Source organism: Schistocerca americana, chromosome 2 (assembly GCF_021461395.2).
Source record: "Schistocerca americana isolate TAMUIC-IGC-003095 chromosome 2, iqSchAmer2.1, whole genome shotgun sequence".
NCBI classification, from domain to species: domain Eukaryota; kingdom Metazoa; phylum Arthropoda; class Insecta; order Orthoptera; family Acrididae; genus Schistocerca; species Schistocerca americana.
The window spans coordinates 441,043,266-441,065,018 of NC_060120.1; the positions used below are offsets into that span (position 1 = coordinate 441,043,266).

Here is a 21,753-nt window from a genome sequence, read left to right on the forward strand (position 1 = left end):
CGATGTGCAAATTCCACAATATTTCCTCGGAGCAACTATCCAACATCTTCAGCTGGTTCTACCTTGTTGTTGGCTAGGTATGACTGATGGTATCTGCACACTGATGCCCCATTAATAGAACATGCCCACAAAGAATGCTCAGGCATGGAAATCACACATGTGCAATGATTAACACATAGATGGTGCCATATTCAAATATCCTCTGCTGAAAATCGCAGAACGGCTCTCTTGCGGGTCCACAGTATGCTGCATTTGCTAACAGTGTGGCCAGATGTTACTCACCAAAGACGGTACTAGACCAATGTTGTGACGGGTCTGTTATCGGAGAGTCTTGATTTTCGCGTCGTGATTTAATAGCAACCACTGCAGGGTTCCAGGCTGTGTTCAGTTGAAATCCTGCATCCCTGTTGATGAGATTATTGGCTGTATGTTGCAATTCCAGAAAGATGATGTCAGGAATAAAATTTCCATCTTTTCATAAATCAGGCGATGTCATGTATTCAGACAGTGTTCCACAATTGCCGACTTTACCGCTTGACGCAGGCATGTATGATGCTAAGTTCACTGCAGTGTTCTTGTATAGTGCAGCATGTCTGGCCTATATACACTGCCCCACATTGACAAGGAATCTTGTACACACCATATTTCCTCAGGGCAAGATCATTGGCAGCTTGTGGCCTGCAGGTATAGATCTGTGTGTGTTGGCTTGCGGTAGATGCTGTGTCCAAGGTTCCGTCTGCTTTCCTTTGTACCAAAACATCAAGAAAAGATAAAATACCATCTTTTCCACTTCTGTTGTGAAGTTTATATTTGGATGGGCTGAATTTAGATGCTGAAGAAATGTAGGTAGAGTATCAAGTCCATGTGGCCACACGACAAATGTATCATCCACATACCACAGAAAACAAGAAGATTTGAGAGTGGCTAACGGTAGTACTTTTTCTTCAAAGTCTCCCATAAAATAATTGGCCGCCACAGGAGACAGAGGGCCTCCCATGGTGGCCCTGTCCAGTTTTTAAAAATATTTGTCATGAAATAAGAAATATGTTGAAGTAAGCCACGTGTTTAAATAATACTACTATGTCATCCTCAAACTTGTTGCTAATGAGCTCCAAAGAGTCATGGAAGGGCGCCTTTGTAAATAAAAAAGACACAACATCGAAACTTACTAAAAGATCTGATGATTGTAATCTAAGAGTTTTCAGGTGGCCTATGAAACCTTCAGAGTTTCGAATATGATGGTTGCACTTGCCTACGAGAGGTCCCAACAGTGATATCACATATTTGGCAACAAAATAAGTAGGTGCTCCTATGTTACTTACAATGGGATGGAGAGGCACCCCATTCTGATGGATCTAGGGTAGGCCGTAGAGTCTAGGAGGAACTGCAGTCCGCTGATGCAAACCATTAGTGACTTGCACTGGACTCAAGCTCTTCCTGATGAGTTCCAAAGTTTTTCTCTAAAACCTACCCGTCAGATAACTTTTTAATTTACTATATGCAGGATCATTGAGCAGTTTGTATATCTTTCTGTTATGTTCTGTACGTGAGATAAGCACAGTAGCATTTCCTTTGTCAGCAGGTAAGATGATGATGTCTTTGTCTCCTCTCAATTCTCGTGGAGTATTTCTTTCAGCTGAGGTGATGTTAAAACTGGACCTCTTAGGGGAAGCTTAAGATGCGGCATGTCTCATGCCTAATCTCTTTGGCAGCATCCTTGGGAAGTTTCAAAACAGCCTACTCTATTCCACTAATCATATCTCAGATGGGAATGGTCCCTGGTGTCAAAGTCTTCTCCATGAGATTAAACATGGTATGTCTTCTTGCATTTGGGCTTTGAGTCTATCATATTTAGTCATTTGACGAACCTTAGCTTGTCATTCAGTCCAGTCAGCCACTGCTCAAGTGGCACTGTCTACACAGTTCCAGGATACCACTGAAAGGCTCTTCAGATGGAGCGTTAGTAATTGTCTGGACACCAAGCACAATTCCTGATGTGTATAGTGCACCCATTCTCTCAAAAGTGCTGCACTCACCTGTCATTTAATTCTGATGGCAGCTGCAGAATTTATATAATGTTTAAATTTAGCAAACATAGGGATGGTTTGCTTGTCATGACATCTCAGTAAAAATGCAAGGCTGCTTAACAATCTACCTCTTTTGCGACATAACTTGTCAAACTCACATATGTTCTTCACCATCTCCTCCCTGTAAAGCTACTGAATGTGACTCTTCAAGCTTTCCCAGCAGATATGTTGTAAATAGTCTTCACGGGTTTGCTGCCAGATCATGTTGTGCAAATTCCACACTAGGTTTATCGAATGACTAAATACTATCAACTCCAAGTCAGACACATTGCACAGTACAAGAATGCTGTGATGAACATCAGCGCCATACATGCCTTCATCAAATGGAAAAGTTGGCAATTGTGGAACACTATCTGAATACAGGACATTGCATGATTTATGAAAAGAGAAATTTTATCCCCAGCATCATCATTCTGGAATTGTGTCATTAAGGATTGTGTCATTCCATAGTTTGAATGTCACAATACCACTGTGTGGCATTTAGTTTCAAACAAATGTGACCACCAGGATACTTTGTCATTCAAATTGCATTGTACTTCCCCTAACTTTTCACTTACATTCTTAACTAGATAATAGTAATTATATGATAGACTAATATTGGCCATCTTTATCTCTCTCACCCCATCCCCCCTCCCCCGCTCATCCCCCATCCCCTTCCTCCATCCCTCATCCACCATCCCCCATTCCCCATCGCGCCTCCCTCTTCCCTCTCTGACTAATTTCACCCTTCACTCCTACTGAAGCTCCCAGCCACCCCTAAGGCTCCCTGCCACACTTGCGGATATGTAAGCTGAAGTCAAAAAAGTTTCTTTCATTGATTTCTAGGAAAATATACATTTGCAGGCCACATATTCAATGATGAAAAATACTCAGTTTTCCATTATCTATCAATACCATAAATTTTGAGTCTACTGCATGCCATGAAATGTAAGGGTGCTTTTCTTAAAAATAAGGTTTTTGAGCAAAATGTCTTAGAGTCTTTTATTTTAGGCTGTACACAAGTAACCTCCCAAATATGAGTCATATCAGCTGGCCATGTGTATGGCTTCCTCCTTGAGAGTAACAGACAATATGCCATAAAAAGAAAGAAATCTGGGAAGATTAAAGCCAAAAAAGGACAGAAGAGAGACTTCAAAGGCATATTCCTTCACTCCCTCACCTCAAGATACCTCACTGGGCTATAGGACCAGAAGATAGTGATGTTTGTTGCTTCATGACCATGACCATGACCATGGGCCCAAAGAAGTGGTTCTGAATTCCTGCTGGTGTAAAAACTGGCAACATCCTTCCTCCCCTCCCCTCCCCTCCCCTTCCCACCCCGAAAACTGCCATAGCAACTAGATCCCTGATGTCTCTGAAGACTCACAAAATTTAGAAAAATAAACTTGAGTTTGTTGCAGATGTCACTGCCAATCACAGACTCAGCCAATTAACCTAAGTGACCCTACAAAAATATAGACTGACCCACCTCTACAAAAATGATAGAGCTTTAGTACCTGAGGTATTCAGGTAAACAAATGCTGACTTAATGCTAAAATATCAGATACCTTCTCTTAAAACTTTTCAGACTGTTTCATTTCTGCACCCCCAGGGTTCCTTAGCCGGGGCTGGTAAGCACTCCCAGTCCTCTGTTACTGTAAGTTCTGGGCAGGCTTCAGCAACCACTGTGTTTCATAGTGGTGGAACGTTATATGTCACAGAGAATGTGGACTGTCTCTTGACTGTGCCCTGGGCCACAGGGCTATACGCTCCACCGAAAAAATGACCTGACTGGGGAAAGAGCCGAGAGAGAGGTTGCTTGTGTGTCAATAAGAAACTCGACTCCTCTGCTCTCACCTTACTGGTTACTGGCCTACAAACAGTAACTGTAACAATTCATATTGGTCACAATATCATTATCTGCTCCCTGTACTTACCTCCACAGCATATGATAGACTCTGAGGTTGTCGCAGGCCTTACTGAACAACTCCCCCAACCATTTCTCCTACTGAGTGATTTCAATGCCCATAATGTGTTTTGCAGCTCAAACTATACTTGCTCCAGGAGACAAGCTTTGAAGAATCTCATGATGTCTCAGGAGATGTGCAAACTCAACACAGGGGTCCCACTCATTTCTTAACTGCCACTATGTCATCCTCAGTCACTGACCTTCCTATCTGCTCTCCAGCCATTGCAAACTCAGCACAGTGGGAAGTGACTGATGATCTTCATTTTAGTGACCACTTCCATCTGTGGATCCACTACAGGAAGGAGGAATGCTTGAATGAAAGCCACCAAAATGGTTGGTCAACAGTGCTAAGTGGATGCTGTTCAGCCAGATGGCTGTGGTGGAACACCATGAGAGTGTCCAGGAGTGAGTGGACAACATCACTTGAGTGATCCAACAAGCTGCTGACTTATCCATCCCAAACTCTTCAAGTCATCTTAGGCAACTTGTGCCTTGGTGGACTGGTGACTACCATTTAACAATCAGTGACAGGCATGTGACTCTTCAGTGGTTCGAATACTGCCAGCAGCAGACTATACCACAGCCTTTCGAGTCACAAGAGCCAAGACACGACATGTAATTAAGGAGAGCAAGGAAAGGTCATGGAAAACATTCCTGGACTTTTTCAGCTGTTTCAGTTGTTCTACAAAAGTGTGGGAAGCCATCCATATGATTTCCAGTACATGCAGTCATTTGGCCTAGCAACAGCACTGAAAAAGAGGTGTCCCGGAGAGATTGCTCAGACAACTGCAGAGCATTTTGCAATAATTACTGCCAATGCTAGCCAGGATCTTGCATTTTGCCACTACCATGCAACTTCAGATAGGGGCAAGTAAGACTTAAGATCCCACTATTCTGGGTCTTACAACTGCCCTATCTCTGTGTGGGAGCTGGAATCGGCATTGCCTGAAACTGAAGTTCTTTTAGGCCATGTGTGGGCGACATGCTGTCAACTTATTTTGAGCAGGAGAATGATGTCCCTCTTTGCCGTAGCATTAATCAGTATCATGTGTACAGTACAGAGTCCCATACAATGTTTGTGATTTGTGGATGAATTTGATATTTTCTGTTTCTCTTCCTCTGGTGTTACAAAAATGACATTGCTTGCAACTTACTTTGTGAAGGTTAGAGGAGTGGGCTGCAAAGACAGATTTTGTTTTCTGCAGATAAGTGTGTCTGAGTGTTCATTTTAATCATTCTCATCATGTTTTTAATTTACCTGACTTGCATGTGAGGGGTACCATTCTACATTTTCAAGAATCAGTGAGGTTTCTCAGTCTCATTTTTGACTCCAAACTGTCATGATTACTTCACCTGGAGATCTGAAAGCCAGAACCCAGAAGGCTCTAATATCATAAAGTGCCTCAGCCACAGGTATTGGGGAGCAGACAGGGCATATCTGCTCCTATTTTATAGAGCTTTCATGCATTCAAGGCTAGACTTAGGGTGCACAGTGTATGCATCAGTGAAGCTTTCTTACCTGAAGATTGTTGATGCTATCCACCATGAGGGGAATAAGCTGGCCACCATTGCTTACGGGATCAATCCCATATCCAGACTCTGTGCTGAGGCTGGAGAACTGCTGTGTACCATTAGATGGAAGCTCCTCAAGGTGTGTCAAGCATATAAGTTCCTCACAGCTCCAACTTCCTATACATACCATAGTGTTGCTCATTCACCTCTGGGACGCCTTTCTCCAATCGTCCATGAGCGACAATGCCATTTGTGATCCACATACAGTGTGTGCTGGAGTCACTTGGTGCCAAGCACATACAACCTCAAATCCAGTGTTTTAGCTGCTTGCCACTATGGTTACTGCAGAGGCCCAGAGAAATTTGAGATTTGGTGTGGTACAGGAGAGATTGCACTAGTACCACAACTATACAGCTGTCTTTACACATGATTTGAAACATGGTAAATTTGTTGGTTGCTCTCTTGTTTCCCCTAAAGGAGTCCTCAAGGTCTGACTGCCATGAGAGTTTACTGCCTTTGATGCTGAATTATATGTGATCTTGCAGGCACTGCAACAAATAAGATGTCCTATGAGTGCTAAATCCCTTGCGTGTTCCAATTCTCTGAGTGCCCTTCACACTTTACAATGCTTATACCCAGCAAATAAAGTAGTCCAGAATATCCAGGACACCCTCATCCAATTACCACAGCTGGGAAAGGAGGTGTCTTTCTGCATTGTACCATGCCACATGGATATTCAGGGAACAAAGGGCAGATGTATCAGCCAAGGAGGCATTTTCTGATCCTCAGTTTTTTTAGTGCACCATTGCCCTGCATGCTATCATCACACTGTTTAGGTACCGAGTAATGCATCTGTGGGAAGACTAGTGGCTGAAAGTAACAGATAATAAGGTGCATCTAGTAGATCCCACTGTGCAGCTGTGGAATACCTCCTGTCAGCCACAAAGATGGAATGAAATTTTCCTTACTTGTCTTCACATAGGCCTTAGTCCTCTGACACATGGCTTCTTGCTCCAGCATGATGACCCTCCAATGTGTGGTACTTGGGTCATACAGATCTCTGTGTGCCACATTTTGTTAGACTGTGTTTTATTTTCATACCGGAGGGCAGCAACAGATTTGTCAGCAGATCTGCCCTCTATTTTAAGCGATGTCCAAATGAATGTGGTGAGACTTTTAAGGTTTTGTAATTTGCCCAGCTTGTTTCCAAAAATTTTAGGGAGATGTTCTTTAGTGTTGACAGTGTCACTGGCTCATCCATGTTTATGCTGGTTGTCAGCTGGCCGCATATCCCTCTGCCATTGTTTTAGCTCCTCTGTCACTTTCATTCTGTTTTCTTCTAAAGTGTAGTACCTTCCATTATTTCTCCTTTGTTTTACATCATGTAATATGGAGTAAATGTGTGGATCAACACAAGTGAGACAGAATGGAGCACTCCACGGAACTCACCGACTTCAAATGTGGTCAGGTAATTGGGTGTCACTTGTGTCATACTTCTATATGCAAGATTTCTGCACTCCTAAACATCCCTAGCTCCACCGTTTCTGATGTGATTGGGAAGTGAAAATGTGAGGGGACATGTACAGCAAAAAAGCATACAGGTCGACCTCATCTGTTGACTGACAAGAGACCGCCAACCATTGAAGAGGGCCGTAAAGTGTAATAGGCAGACATCTATCCAGACCATCAGACAGGAATTCCAAACTGCATCAGGATCCACTGCAAGTACTATGACAGTTAGGTCGGAGGTGAGAAAACTTGGATTTCATGGTCGAGCAGCCACTCATAAGCCACACATCATTCCATAAAATGCCAAACGACGCCTCGCTTGGTGTAAGGAGCATAAACATTGGATGATTGAACAGTGGATAAACATTATGTGGAGTGATGAATCATGGTACACAATGTGGTGATCTGATGGCAGGGTGTGGGTATGGCGAATGCCCGGTGAACGTCGCCTGCCAGTGTATGTAGTGCCAACTGTAAAATTCGGAGGCGGTGGTGTTATGGTGTGGTCATCTTTTTCATGGAGGTGGCTTGTACCCCTTGGTGTTTTGCATGGCACTATCACAGCACAGGCCTACATTGATGTTTTAAGCACCTCCTTGCTTCCCACTGTTGAAGAGCATTTCAGGGATGACAACTGCATCTTTCAACACGATTGAGCACCTGTTCATAATGCACGGCCTGTGGTGGAGTGGTTACACGACAATAACATCCATGTAATTAACTGGCATGCCCAGAGTCCTGACCTGAATCCTGTAGAACATCTTTGGGATGTTTTGGAACACCTAATTCATGCCAGGCCTCTCTTCAGGCAGCACTCTGTGAAGAATGGGCTGCCATTCCCCAAGAACATTTCCAGCACCTGATTGAAAGTATGCCTGCGAGAGTGGAAGCTGTCTTCAGGGCTAAGGGTGGGCCAACAACATATTGAATTCTGACATTTGTGATGGAGGGCACCACGAACTTGTAAGACATTTTCAGCCATGTGCCCAGATACTTTTGATCACATAGTGTATAAGGGCACTGATAGCCTCACCACTGAGTGTTTGTACACCCCAAAACAACAATAACAGCTTCTGTTTTCTTGTTGTCTGAACAGCTTATTTTCTAGATTTCAATTCCACACAAGGCTACACTTCAAACAAACACTGTAAGAGGAGACTTCCTAAAACTTCAATTTACTTTTGATGTTAACAAATTTTTCTTTTACTGAAGTATTTCTTGTTATTGTCAGTCTGCATTTTACATCCTCTCTTTGTCAGACATTGCCAGTTACTTTGCTGGGTAAATACAAAATTCATTTATTACTTTTAGCGTCTTATTGTCTGATCTAATTCGTTTACATCACCATAATTAATTAACTTCATTTCATAATACTTTTGGTGATATTTATGCTGTAACTTCTATTGAAGACACAGTCTGTTCCATTCCACTGCTCTTCCAATTTTTTTGCCATCTCCGACACAACTACAGGGTCATCAGCAAACCTCCAATTTTTAATTGATTTTCCCCAAACGTTAATTCCTTTCCCAAATTTATATTTAGTTTCCTTTACTGTTTGCTCAATGTGCAGATTGTATAATGTTGGGGATAGACTTCAACCATGTCTCACACCTTTCTTAACATATCTTTGAACTCTAATAACTACAGTCTGATTTCTGTACAAGTAGTAGGTAACTTCTGCTTTCTGTATTTTAGTCGTGCTACCTTCAGAAATTTCATAGATTGTATTCCAATCAACACTGTAAAAGCTTTCTTTATATCTACAAGTGCTATAAATGTATAAGTTTATTCAACCTATATTTCCACAAATAAATCATATAATCAGCATTGCTTTGCATGTTCCTGCATTTCTCAAGAACCCAAACAGATGTTCCCTGAGCTAGGCATCTACCAGTTTTTCTATTCTTCTGTAAATAATTCATGACAGCATTTTGCAGCCATGACTTATTAAACTGCTGGTTCAGAAGTATACACACCTGTTAGCACTGTCGTCTTTGGAATTAGAATTGTTACATTCATCTTGAAGTCTGTGGACGTTTTACCTCCATTACACAGCATATCTTTCACACCCCAAAATAAATTGTTGCCATTTGACTATAAATTTTTATTCATTTATCTTCCACAAAGTTGTATAATGAGTCAAGCAAGAGCTACAGTAACAAAAGGCAAGAAATAAATGAACAATAATTTAGAGTCAAATGGTGGAAATTTCTTTCAAAAGTTTTGTAAGACTGTGGTTCCCCATGGTGGGATAATTTTGTTGTAGCTGGCTTTCCCAAGGATACCAATAATTCTGAGGAAATGCCATCTGTTCAGGTGTCTTATTCTGACTTAGATCTGTCTGTTTTCTGTCAAATTTGCATCACAGTATCATCTCTTCTATCTCGTTTTCATCCATCTCCTGTTTCAGTTCTATAACATTTTCTTCAGGTTTGTTTCCCTTGTTTCCCCTCCTATAGTCCTTTCACCTTTCAGTATTTGTTTTTGGCATAAACAGATCTTTATTTCTTCTGATATATGTTTCTTGGTTAGTTGATATGCTGTTTCCAATTTCCTGATGCATGGTGAAAAGGCTTCTTTCTCAGACATGTTAGAATATGTGTGCCCACTCTCTCACATCTTTAAATTGTAATAGGCTTTAATATCATCTTTTTAGTGTGTGAAAATGTGATAGTAACACTAAAAACCTCTTTCTGATGTTGAATTTTGCAAAATTTTACCAACTTGTTTTAGAGTTGTAGGTTTATTACTAACAAAATTTTTCAAGGCTGTTATCTGCTAATAATAGAAAAAAGATACACAATGTCACCAACTTGTGGTCTCTCCATAATTATCTCAGTATGAGTCTTTTAAGCAATTTCTTCAACTTCTAGATTTACTTTTCCTGTTTCATATCTTACAATATCATGAAAAGTTTTATCTTTCTTTTCTTCTTCTTCTTTTTTGCAATTTTTCTCATTTCATCACAATTTATTTCATTAGTTTGTCTTTTTGCTTTTGTATTAACTATCTATTGCATATCATACACGTATCAAAAACACTCTGGCAACTTCTTTCTGTTGTAGTTTTTGTTATGTAATACATTCATTAGGTGATGGAGTATTTGATCTAGTGATTTATTTGTGATACAATCTAAAAATAACTATGTATCTTGCTGCTCAGATGCTTCAGACTTACATACATAAATACATTAAATTGTGTAAAGCTTAGAAAAAGAACATTATTGCTGCAAAGTAAGTCATTCCTACTATTAAAAAATAATTTATTTAGTGTGTCCTTAAAAGAAGCATTTAATGTCAGTAATAATGACCACTAGTACTGTTTATATTGTTAAAATGATATTGTTAAAATATTGTTAAAATTGTTAAAATATTGTTAAAATGATATTGTTAAAATGATAAAACACTGTTTTAGGAATTTGAGTTTGCACTTAGTGGGTGTATCCCTTAGTGCTTTAGTGCCAGTATAGTTGAGATAGCATGCACTATTTGACTTCATAAATATTTTTGTCTTCCTTTTAGGACTGCTGTTAGAGTACAGTCAGCTGTAACATACTTTTTATACAAAAAGATGATGACAGCAAGCTGTATAAATGTGATATCTACACAACAGGTAATGACACAGATTTAATTTTTTTCACCAATTTTCTTTCACTTAGTTTATGTCAGACTTTCTCACATTCATACTTCATGTCTTACTTGAACTCTAATGAGATTTTGTAAGATTCATGTATCTGGTATGTAAGTTGTTCATAGTAGAATAAATTGAGATTTGATTTTGACATGCTTACTAGTTTTTATCTGAAGTGAAAATAATCTTTTAGCTACTAAATATCAAATGGTAGCCTGATAAATGTTTACTTATGACATGTAAGATGATTTTCCTGTTGTAGTAGTTCAGAGTCTTTTAGCACATTGCTTATATCTAGCTTTGACAATGAAAAAAATGTTTGAACTGTTGAGGAAAAATTGTATTCATGAAATTGTTAAATTCTCAACGAGCAATTGGGTTGGTCAATACTTACTTCAGGACAGCAATTCTAGCATTTGGAACCATAAATACCTTTTTCATTACAGAGAGACATGATTTTTTGCTGTAAACTGCTTGAAAAGAGACATACACAAATAATATTATTGCTTAATAATAATAATAATAATAATAATAATAATAATAATAATGACAGCTATTAATAATAACATAAAAGTACATGAATGTCTCCTAGCTTTCCTAAAGTCAGGTCACTAAGACCCCACGATATGAGGTACTCACCTGCAGTGTGCAGTAGAATGGAATAGAGCATACATCTATTAAGAAAGAACATACATCCTCCCTCCACCGCCACCGATGAATTGGGATACTAGGCACATTTTTAAGCAGTGCCACCACTTCAGTACTGATCATTATGGTACCCTCACTAAGTTGAAGGTGGTTAATTTGGCTGATAAAATCACTTGAGTTCCTAATACAATGTTCATTGTGACCCACATGTGGAGCAAGGCGATTGGCTAAGTACTTTATTAGTTTTTATTTCAGTTAATGTATCTTTATGGATCTTCCACAAATCATAGACAGTAGTTGGTCTAGGAGTCCAAGAGAGAAGTTTTTGAACCACACTATCTTCTATCAAAAAGCGCTTAAGAACCTCAGATCTCTTTTATCTTATTCTCAATGGTGGATCAGGTGGGAGCTTCTGGTAAATTACAGATCCTCACATAGTAGTTCACATAATCCATAGTTATGGCTGTGTTGCCCTATCCATAATTACAGCAGTATTGCCATTGACACAAGGGAGAAGCACCAACTGGTTCAATAGACATTAAAAACTTGATGAGTTTTTGAGGTTCCTCAGCAGTATTAAAAATAACATCGTCTTCACCATGGAAGTAGAAAAAGGCAATGCATTGGCCTTCCTTGGTGTCCTTGGCCACCACAAACAAAATGGATGTCTTAGAAACAGCAGTTACAGAAAACCTATGCATATCAGTTTGTACTTGCATGCTGTCGGCCATCATCACATGGCACAGAAGCACACTATGTTATTAAATTGGTTCATCATACAAGATTGATATCAGACTCCAGTAATCTGCCCCATGGACTGAGACATCTGAGCAAGGTCTTAAGGAACAATGGATACATTGTCGACCAAATACATGAAGTAATCTCAAGAATGACTTGCAATAAGATCAAGGAGGAGCAGGAAAATAAACTCACTTTTTTTTTGCCATTCTGTGGACCATGTCTCAGGCAAGATGAGTTGCCTGGTGAAAAGTCAATAAATCAAAATGATCTTCACTCCTCCAACAAAAATACAGCAATTATTCAGAACAGTTAAAGATGTGGCACTTGAGGTCTACAAGATACCTTGTGAGTATGGCCAATCTGATGTCTCACAAACAATCCACATTTTACAACAATGCAGGAAGGCAAGGCTACCTGTGAAACCAGTCGTGTGATTTACAAGCTAAGCTGCAACCACTGTGCTGCATTCTATGTAGGCATGACAACCAACAAGCTGTCTGTCCGCATGAACGGCCACCAACAAACTGTGGCCAAAAAACCACTGGACCACCCTGTAGCTGAACACGCTGCCAAACATGATACCCCTCATCTCAACAACTACTTCCCATCCTGTGCCATGTGGATTCTTCACACCAACACCAGCTTTTCTGAATTGTGCAGGTGGGAACTTCCCCTGCAATACATCCTAGATTCCCATAACCCTCCTGGTCTCAACCTTCATTAGTCACTGTCCTCACCCATCCAGCCCCCTCCCTGTTCCCATTCCAGCACTACACAGCTGTCATTTCACCGCCACACCCAGTCTTTTAATTTATTAATTTTATTTTTATTTTTATTTCTCTCCTTTTCGCTACTTACCCCCTCCCCCCGTACCTTCTCTCCTGCCCTCCGTCTAAACTGCAATACTTGACTGTCCGCCACTCCCACCATACTATCCCACCCCCTCCTCGCCCCAGCCTTCTCCTTACCTCCACCCAGTTGCCACTTCCATCATGCACTGGTGCTGCTGCTCACAGTGTAGTTTCAGCTCTCTGAGACTGCAGACATGTGTGCAAGTTGCGCTTGCGTGAGTGTGTTTGTGCATGTGTGTATGTGTGTCTGCTGCTGACAAAGGCCTTAATGGCCGAAAACTATGATTGTGTGAATCTTTTTATTGTGCCTATCGCGACTCAGCATCTCTGCTATATGGTGAGTATCAACTTTCCTTCTCTCGAATTGTTACATTCCATCCTGGATTTTCCATTGTTTGATTTGAGCCATCGAGGACATAGATGAATAGCGCGACTGCAGGGACTTATCCCTTGCACGCTTCCCATTTGACCCACATTCCCAACTGTCCACAATCTACATAAGAAATGTTCCTGAAAGATACTTTGCCCATCCACTCGTTACTCGCACCCACTTAAGTTGACGATTCCCGTAAGATTTTGGGAAAACCTGTGCGCACTCGCACAAACAAATGTCAATGGCTGGGTAACCATTTAACTATATATGAAGGTAGTAACTGCTCTCGAAAGAACAGATACCATTGATGACTGTGCAGCTTCTCTAGAGTAGATGATAATTAATTGAAACCCTCAGCTGACAACAGGTGTTATTGACATACCTCTATGGGGACAGCTGAAAATGTGTGCCCCGACCGGGACTGGAACCCGGGCAGTGTTCAAGGGATAAGTCCCTGCAGTCACGCTATTCATTGGTGTCCTTGGTGACTCAGATGGATAGAGCACCTGCCATTTAAGCAGGAGATCCTGGGTTCGAGTCCTGATCGGGGCACACATTTTCAGCTGTCCCCATCAAGGTATGTCAACAACACCTGTCAGCAGCTGAGAGTTTCAATTTTATATCAGATATTAAAATAACCCATTGTTGCTCAGGCAAGTCTATTTGCTTTTGTCTGTTTTGGAGAATATTTCACTAGTGTGACTACCTGTCACATTGCTGTTTCCTACTGCTGTAAAAAATGCATTTACACTTTATTCTCCAGACAGATACTGTTTACGTACATCATCATCTTTGTGATGCAAGGGTCTCTTCCTTACCCCTATACGTAAAAGAAGTGATACAAGTCATGGATTCACCTGACTAAGGATAGACCTACCCTTCTCTGGATTAGCCTATCCTTCCTCTCTCCAATACCTACATAAAATTGGGTCCACCCAACTTAACAATTTGAAATTGTATGCACAGCTTCTAACTCTAACCCTTATGACTTCCAATGATGAAGTTTCTCTGTATGATATTGACTTTATCCAGCTATTTCCTAACCCCTTCTTTTATGATCTCTTCCAGTGCTATCACTCGTGTGTGTGTGTGTGTGTATGTCTAAAAATACAAAACCTTTTCTTTATAGCTCCCACTTTTCATTAAAAGGTGTAACATATCATTAACTATCATAATTTTCTAACATTTATGCATATCTCTTATGCATGAGTGTACTCTCATCACACATAATTAGGAATAACAAGTCATTGGCACTCTTCTATCAGATATAACATGAATGTCATCTACCGTAGCATGAGTAAAACAGTTTGTGTCAATGCTATTTTATTTTCACGTACATCTTAGCATATCACCTTCTGCCTTAGGGCGTAGTACTAGCCCCCTTCCTCTACCCCTCGTTTGATTGACATTGTTAATGGGTGTTTCATACCGAAATATAAGTCCTTCTTGTGTGTACTGTAATACAAAAAATTATTTGTGTATATTTCCACACTGTTGGAAGTATGTATACATAGGAAGCATAATATTCATATATACTGCTGTACTTCCGGAGTAATGATACTTCCCCTACAAAAGATGTTGGAAGTATGTATGCATAGGAAGCATAATATTCATATATACTGCTGTACTTCCTGAGTAATGATACTTGCCCTATAAAAGATATATAAAACTATCCATTTTGTAGGATAGGAAAGAAAAGGTAGAAAATTCCACATACAACCACATCAAAATTCATCTTCTGATGATGATGATGTTTGGTTTGTGGTGTACTCAAATTCGTGCTCATCAATGCCCGTACGCTTTCCCAATCTGAACACTGTCCCATCTCATCACTTTTCATGAATGATGATGGAATGATGAGTATAACACAAACACCAAATCTCCAACCAGGCTGGGAATCGAACCCAGAACCCCATGATCCAAAGGCAGCAATGCTAGCCCCTAGACCACGAGCTGCAGACAAACTCATCTTCTGTATACCATTTACCTAGGTATACTTAGCTTCAGTATCTTATTATTGGTTAATTTGATTTAGTTTATCACAAAATTGTGTGTCATTTCTATTTTCAGTAATGCATAAGCCCATGTAGAGTTTGTTTTAAACACCACTAATATGCGTCTTCAAGCAGGTATGATATTTTTTCAGTATTCATCTAGAATAAAGTGAATACTAAATTAAAATGCTGTAATACCTTGACATTTGTGAAAGAGTTTTTCAATATTGAGCTTATGCTCTGTTGCTGAATGAGTGATTTCATTTAATACTACTCATATACTTTCTGCTAGTGCAGACAAATGAGCACCTAATAACATTCTTTATAGTATGTAAAAAACAAAAAAATTGTGTTGTTCTCATATAAGCATTAATAGATGTTAAGATAAGGCTAAATGCACCTCAGTTGAGCAACTCCAGTAATAAAATTTGTATAAATTCCTATAATCTGTTCACAGAATAAACAAAATTGTTTTATATTCAAATGTGCGTTATGTGAGTAACACTTAATCTGCAGTGATTGTATGTACACTCAATGGAAGTCATATAACCACCACCAGGCTTTGGACTGTAAATACAAGTATATTTTAAATCCTTATTTCCCATTGAGCCATGAAACAATATAATTCTCACTCTTAAGGTACAGTACATGTATGTAACATCCTATGCCAGATACAGTACAGACTCATCTGTCAGTATACATTATTCTCTCGCTAAACAATAAATGACATGGTAGTTTTTGTAATGAGTATTCAGAACTTAATAATCCGTCTATATATTTGTCTATACTCATACACTCACTGCAACAGAACTTAAAATTAGTATATACATGGATATTTTCTGTCATAGTTCTACTTCTTGACCTCCAGTGAATCTCAAACTGAAATCTTTATTTGTGAACTCATTATTGCCTAAATCTTGCTTTAAATCTTGATCTGCATTCTCACACTTACTGCCACAGAGTTCAAATTCAGTATGCCTTCAGATATCTTTACTAGTACTTTGACATGTGATGAAATCAAAATTCACTTCCTTATTTATGTATTCACTACAACCCAAATATTTCTCATACAGACATTTTCAATAGTCATAATCTTTACTATACTTGCTATAACATGTATATTCTATTCCATTTTCTACAGTTCTGTTCAAAGAATCAGGTGTAGCAATGACAAATTTAACTTTATTTTGTACTTTCTGTTCAACTAATGCCTGATTCCATTTCTCCAAACTAGTTAAAGAATTTGGGTACTGCTTATTTCAAAAAAAATTCGGTACTAAGTTCTAATGCCATTTCGCATTATTGCCTATTCATGGGTTCAATTTTCAATGATATCACAGAGTCATTTTAAGAGTTATGAAAACAACAGTTGGATGGACAACAAATGAAGTTAGTGTAGGAAGAAATTGTGACTATAATGAAAAGAAATGGTGCCATCTGGGACAGTTAGTGAAACATGTGGTTGGTAGGTAGATAAAGAAAAATCTTTGCTGGGTTCTAAGAAATGGGGTAACACCAAGACAAGAACCAAATGAATGTGAGCAATAAACATTATAAAACACGCAGAAGCAGCTACAATGCACATTGCTAGAGAAAGTAAAACAATCTAGTGGCTGAATTTATAAATTTAAAGTTGTTAAGCAATAAATGCTTGGATAATGACAGTCTTCATTTAAATAGATTAGGATCCAAAATTCTCAGTAAAATGTGTGCTAACACATGTAAAATTCAGAATAATAGGGAAAACTTATTTGAAATGACTGGCTTGAGAACCAATGTTTGGCAGCAGAAATGGCAAGATTGAAATGCCTTTCACAAAAAAGTATGCTTTAAACCATAAACAAAAAGTATGGTCTTTTGCACTGGAATGCAAATGGTCTAACAATGGAATGATCTGATCTGACATGTCAAAACATATACTGAAATTTTTTGTACAGGAAGAATACACTGATACAAGGATCCTGTAAAAATTTTAGCTGCTAAGATGCCCTGCAAATATTTAAAAATAATGTTGAACATTCCCAAATACATAGCTCACCAGGTGACTGGAGAACTGTACACCCCTACCAGATCTGTAGTGGAATGCACATGAGCAACATGGCAGGCGCATATCTTTGGTTGATGGAACATCATTAAATACACTCCTGGAAATGGAAAAAAGAACACATTGACACCGGTGTGTCAGACCCACCATACTTGCTCCGGACACTGCGAGAGGGCTGTACAAGCAATGATCACACGCACGGCACAGCGGACACACCAGGAACCGCGGTGTTGGCCGTCGAATGGCGCTAGCTGCGCAGCATTTGTGCACCGCCACCGTCAGTGTCAGCCAGTTTGCCGTGGCATACGGAGCTCCATCGCAGTCTTTAACACTGGTAGCATGCCGCGACAGCGTGGACGTGAACCGTATGTGCAGTTGACGGACTTTGAGCGAGGGCGTATAGTGGGCATGCGGGAGGCCGGGTGGACGTACCGCCGAATTGCTCAACACGTGGGGCGTGAGGTCTCCACAGTACATCGATGTTGTCGCCAGTGGTCAGCGGAAGGTGCACGTGCCCGTCGACCTGGGACCGGACCGCAGCGACGCACGGATGCACGCCAAGACCGTAGGATCCTACGTAGTGCCGTAGGGGACCGCACCGCCACTTCCCAGCAAATTAGGGACACTGTTGCTCCTGGGGTATCGGCGAGGACCATTCGCAACCGTCTCCATGAAGCTGGGCTACGGTTCCGCACACCGTTAGGCCGTCTTCCGCTCACGCCCCAACATCGTGCAGCCCGCCTCCAGTGGTGTCGCGACAGGCGTGAATGGAGGGACGAATGGAGACGTGTCGTCTTCAGCGATGAGAGTCGCTTCTGCCTTGGTGCCAATGATGGTCGTATGCGTGTTTGGCGCTGTGCAGGTGAGCGCTACAATCAGGACTGCATACGACCGAGGCACACAGGGCCAACACCCGGCATCATGGTGTGGGGAGTGATCTCCTACACTGGCCGTACACCGGTGGTGATCGTCGAGGGGACACTGAATAGTGCACGGTACATCCAAACCGTCATGGAACCCATCGTTCTACCATTCCTAGACCGGCAAGGGAACTTGCTGTTCCAACAGGACAATGCACGTCAGCATGTATCCCGTGCCACCCAACGTGCTCTAGAAGGTGTAAGTCAACTACCCTGGCCAGCAAGATCTCCGGATCTGTCCCCCATTGAGCATGTTTGGGACTGGATGAAGCGTCGCCTCACGCGGTCTGCACGTCCAGCACGAACGCTGGTCCAACTGAGGCGCCAGGTGGAAATGGCATGGCAAGCCGTTCCACAGGACTACATCCAGCATCTCTACGATCGTCTCCATGGGAGAATAGCAGCCTGCATTGCTGCGAAAGGTGGATATACACTGTACTAGTGCCGACATTGTGCATGCCCTGTTGCCTGTGTCTATGTGCCTGTGGTTCTGTCAGTGTGATCATGTGATGTATCTGACCCCAGGAATGTGTCAATAAAGTTTCCCCTTCATGGGACAATGAATTCACGGTGTTCTTATTTCAATTTCCAGGAGTGTAGATAACATGACTTGGCACAATCATAATTTCTAAAGTAAATTTCAGTTCTCATTGTCAATTTCTTTCAAATAATTGTCTGTCAGTCAGATTTGCAATTAATTTATTATCCATAATAATTAGCAGTTACTTTTGCTGTAGCAGAAATTTTAGAAATGTAGATAAAACTGAATTAATATTCATTATGTTTAACACTTGATGATAAGCAGTGTTTAAACTCAAATTTGATTCATAAAATGTGACCATTGAATGGAAGAAATGCTTCTTCAAAGCAACAAATATGAGTCAAAATAAAACTCAAAAGGCTATGAAAGAATAACTATCAGAAACATTTACAGTGCAGGGTGGCCACAAAGTCCTGTTACCTTCCATTAATAATGAACATAGACCCTTATACTTGAATAAATAACATGAATAACAGTTCTTGAGAGGAGTTTTCTTGAGATGTGAAACATGTAGAGCTTCTTGTGAGAGAGGCTCAAATATCAGAGTGTTTAAACCAATTCTTCACAAATGTGGCAGTGTCAGATGTTGAAGTGCTGAGTATCACAGTAAAGTTAATTCCTTTGGACCCCACCAATAAGCTGAATATCTCACAGATTTTAAGTAAGTCTCAATAAAAGATGGGGAATATTGTATTATTATAAATATTATATCAAATATAAAAAAATATTATATTAAAAATATTATATTATTAAAAAATAAAAAACTCTGCTGGGTGGTTAAAGTGATTAAAGTGGTGTATCACATAATAGCACCTCCACTATCTAAAATAATCAACCAGTCTTTAAAACAGGGATGCTTTCCAGATGTGTTAAAGCATGCAGAAGTCTGTTCAAGAAAGAGTTGAGGGAAGATGTTGGAAATTATTGGCCAATTTCATTCTCTCAATCCTGTTGAAAGAGTTAGAGAAAGTAGCCACAGATCAGATCCTAAATTTTATTGTAAAAATGATATTATTGTAACTAACCAATCTAGGTTACAGCAAGAAACAAATACTCTGGATGCAGTGAATAGCTTAACTGAAAAGACACACATCGAATCAGAGGAACAAAATTGCAGGTATCTTCTGTGAGCTTAGAATAGCCTTTAACTCCATAAACCATACCTTGCTTATCTACAAATTACATAAATATTGTTATTCCAAACTGAGTCCAGTATCACAAGGTGTGCCTCAAGGCTTCATTTTAGGGACAATCTGTTCCTACTCTATGTAAACAACTTACCCAAAACTAGAAATATAGACTGGGAGACTCAAGAATTCATAGTGGGTGGCAGGGACAAAGGATCCAGTGAAATTTTTTTAAGTGCTTTATCTGAAAACTACCTTGAGCAGTTAAGCAGAGAACCGACTTGTGGAGATAACATATTAGACCTTCTGGTGACAAACAGACCCGAACTATTTGAAACAGTTAATGCAGAACAGGGAATCAGCGATCATAAAGCAGTTACTGCATCGATGATTTCAGCCCTAAACAGAAATATTAAAAAAGGTAGGAAGATTTTTTCTGTTTAGCAAAAGAGACAAAAAGCAGATTTCAGAGTACCTGATGGCTCAACACAAAAGTTTTGTCTCAAGTACAGATAGTGTTGAGGATCAGTGGACAAAGTTCAAAACCATCGTACAATATGTGTTAGTAGATGAGTATGTGCTAAGCAAGATCATAAGAGATGGAAAAGAGCCATCGTCGTACAACAACCGAGTTAGAAAACTGCTGCGGAAGCAAAGGGAACTTCACAGCAAACATAAACATAGCCAAAGCCTTGCGGACATACAAAAATTATGCAAAGCGAAATGTAGTGTGAGGAGGGCTATATGAGAGGCGTTCAATGAATTTGAAAGTAAAGTTCTATGTACTGACTTGGCAGAAAATCCTAAGAAATTTTGGTCTTATGTTAAAGCGGTAGGTGGATCAAAACAAAATGTCCAGACACTCTGTGACCAAAATGGTACTGAAACAGAGGATGACAGACTAAAGGCCGAAATACTAAATGTCTTTTTCCAAAGCTGTTTCACAGAGGAAGACTGCACTGTAGTTCCTTCTCTAGATTGTCGCACAGTTGACAAAATGGTAGATATCAAAATAGATGACAGAGGGATAGAGAAACAATTACAATCGCTCAAAAGAGGAAAGGCCGCTGGACCTGATGGGATACCAGTTAGATTTTACACAGAGTACGCGAAGGAACTTGCCCCCCCTTGTTGCAGTGGTGTACTGTAGGTCTCTAGAAGAGCGTAGCTTTCCAAAGGATTGGAAAAGGGCACAGGTCATCCCCGTTTTCAAGAAGGGACGTCGAACAGATGTGCAGAACTATAGACCTATATCTCTAACGTCGATCGGTTGTAGAATTTTGGAACACGTATTATGTTTGAGTATAATGACTTTTCTGGAGACTAGAAATCTACTCTGCAGGAATCAGAATGGGTTTCGAGAAAGACGATTGTGTGAAACCCAGCTCGCGCTATTCATCCACGAGACTCAGAGGGCCATAGACACAGGTTCACAGGTAGATGCCGTGTTTCTTGACTTCCGCAAGGCATTCGATACAGTTCCCCACAGTCGTTTAATGAACAAAGTAAGAGCATATGGACTATCAGACCAATTGTGTGATTGGATTGAAGAGTTCCTAGATAACAGAACGCAGCATGTCATTCTCAATGGAGAGAAGTCTTCTGAAGTAAGATTGATTTCAGGTGTGCCGCAGAGGAGTGTCGTAGGACCGTTGCTATTCACAATATACATAAGATCCCTTATCATTTAGCTACAATATAGCAGGTCAGCAAGTGGAAGCAGTTAATCCAATAAATTATCTGGGAGTACTCATTAGGAGTGATTTAAAATGGAATGATCATATAAAGTTGATCGTCGGTAAAGCAGATGCCAGACTGAAATTCATTG

At 40.2% G+C, this 21,753-nt stretch overlaps 1 protein-coding gene across 1 annotated transcript in view; it reads left to right on the top strand.

Annotated features, from left to right (window-relative positions):
- LOC124596565 (ATP-binding cassette sub-family C member 12-like) overlaps positions 1-21,753 on the top strand; it is a 526,900-nt gene that overhangs the window by 82,328 nt on the left and 422,819 nt on the right. Inside the window, exon 6 of the mRNA XM_047135749.1 lies at positions 10,578-10,668. Coding sequence (XP_046991705.1) covers positions 10,578-10,668 — 91 coding nt within the window. The remainder of the gene's footprint in view (positions 1-10,577; positions 10,669-21,753) is intronic.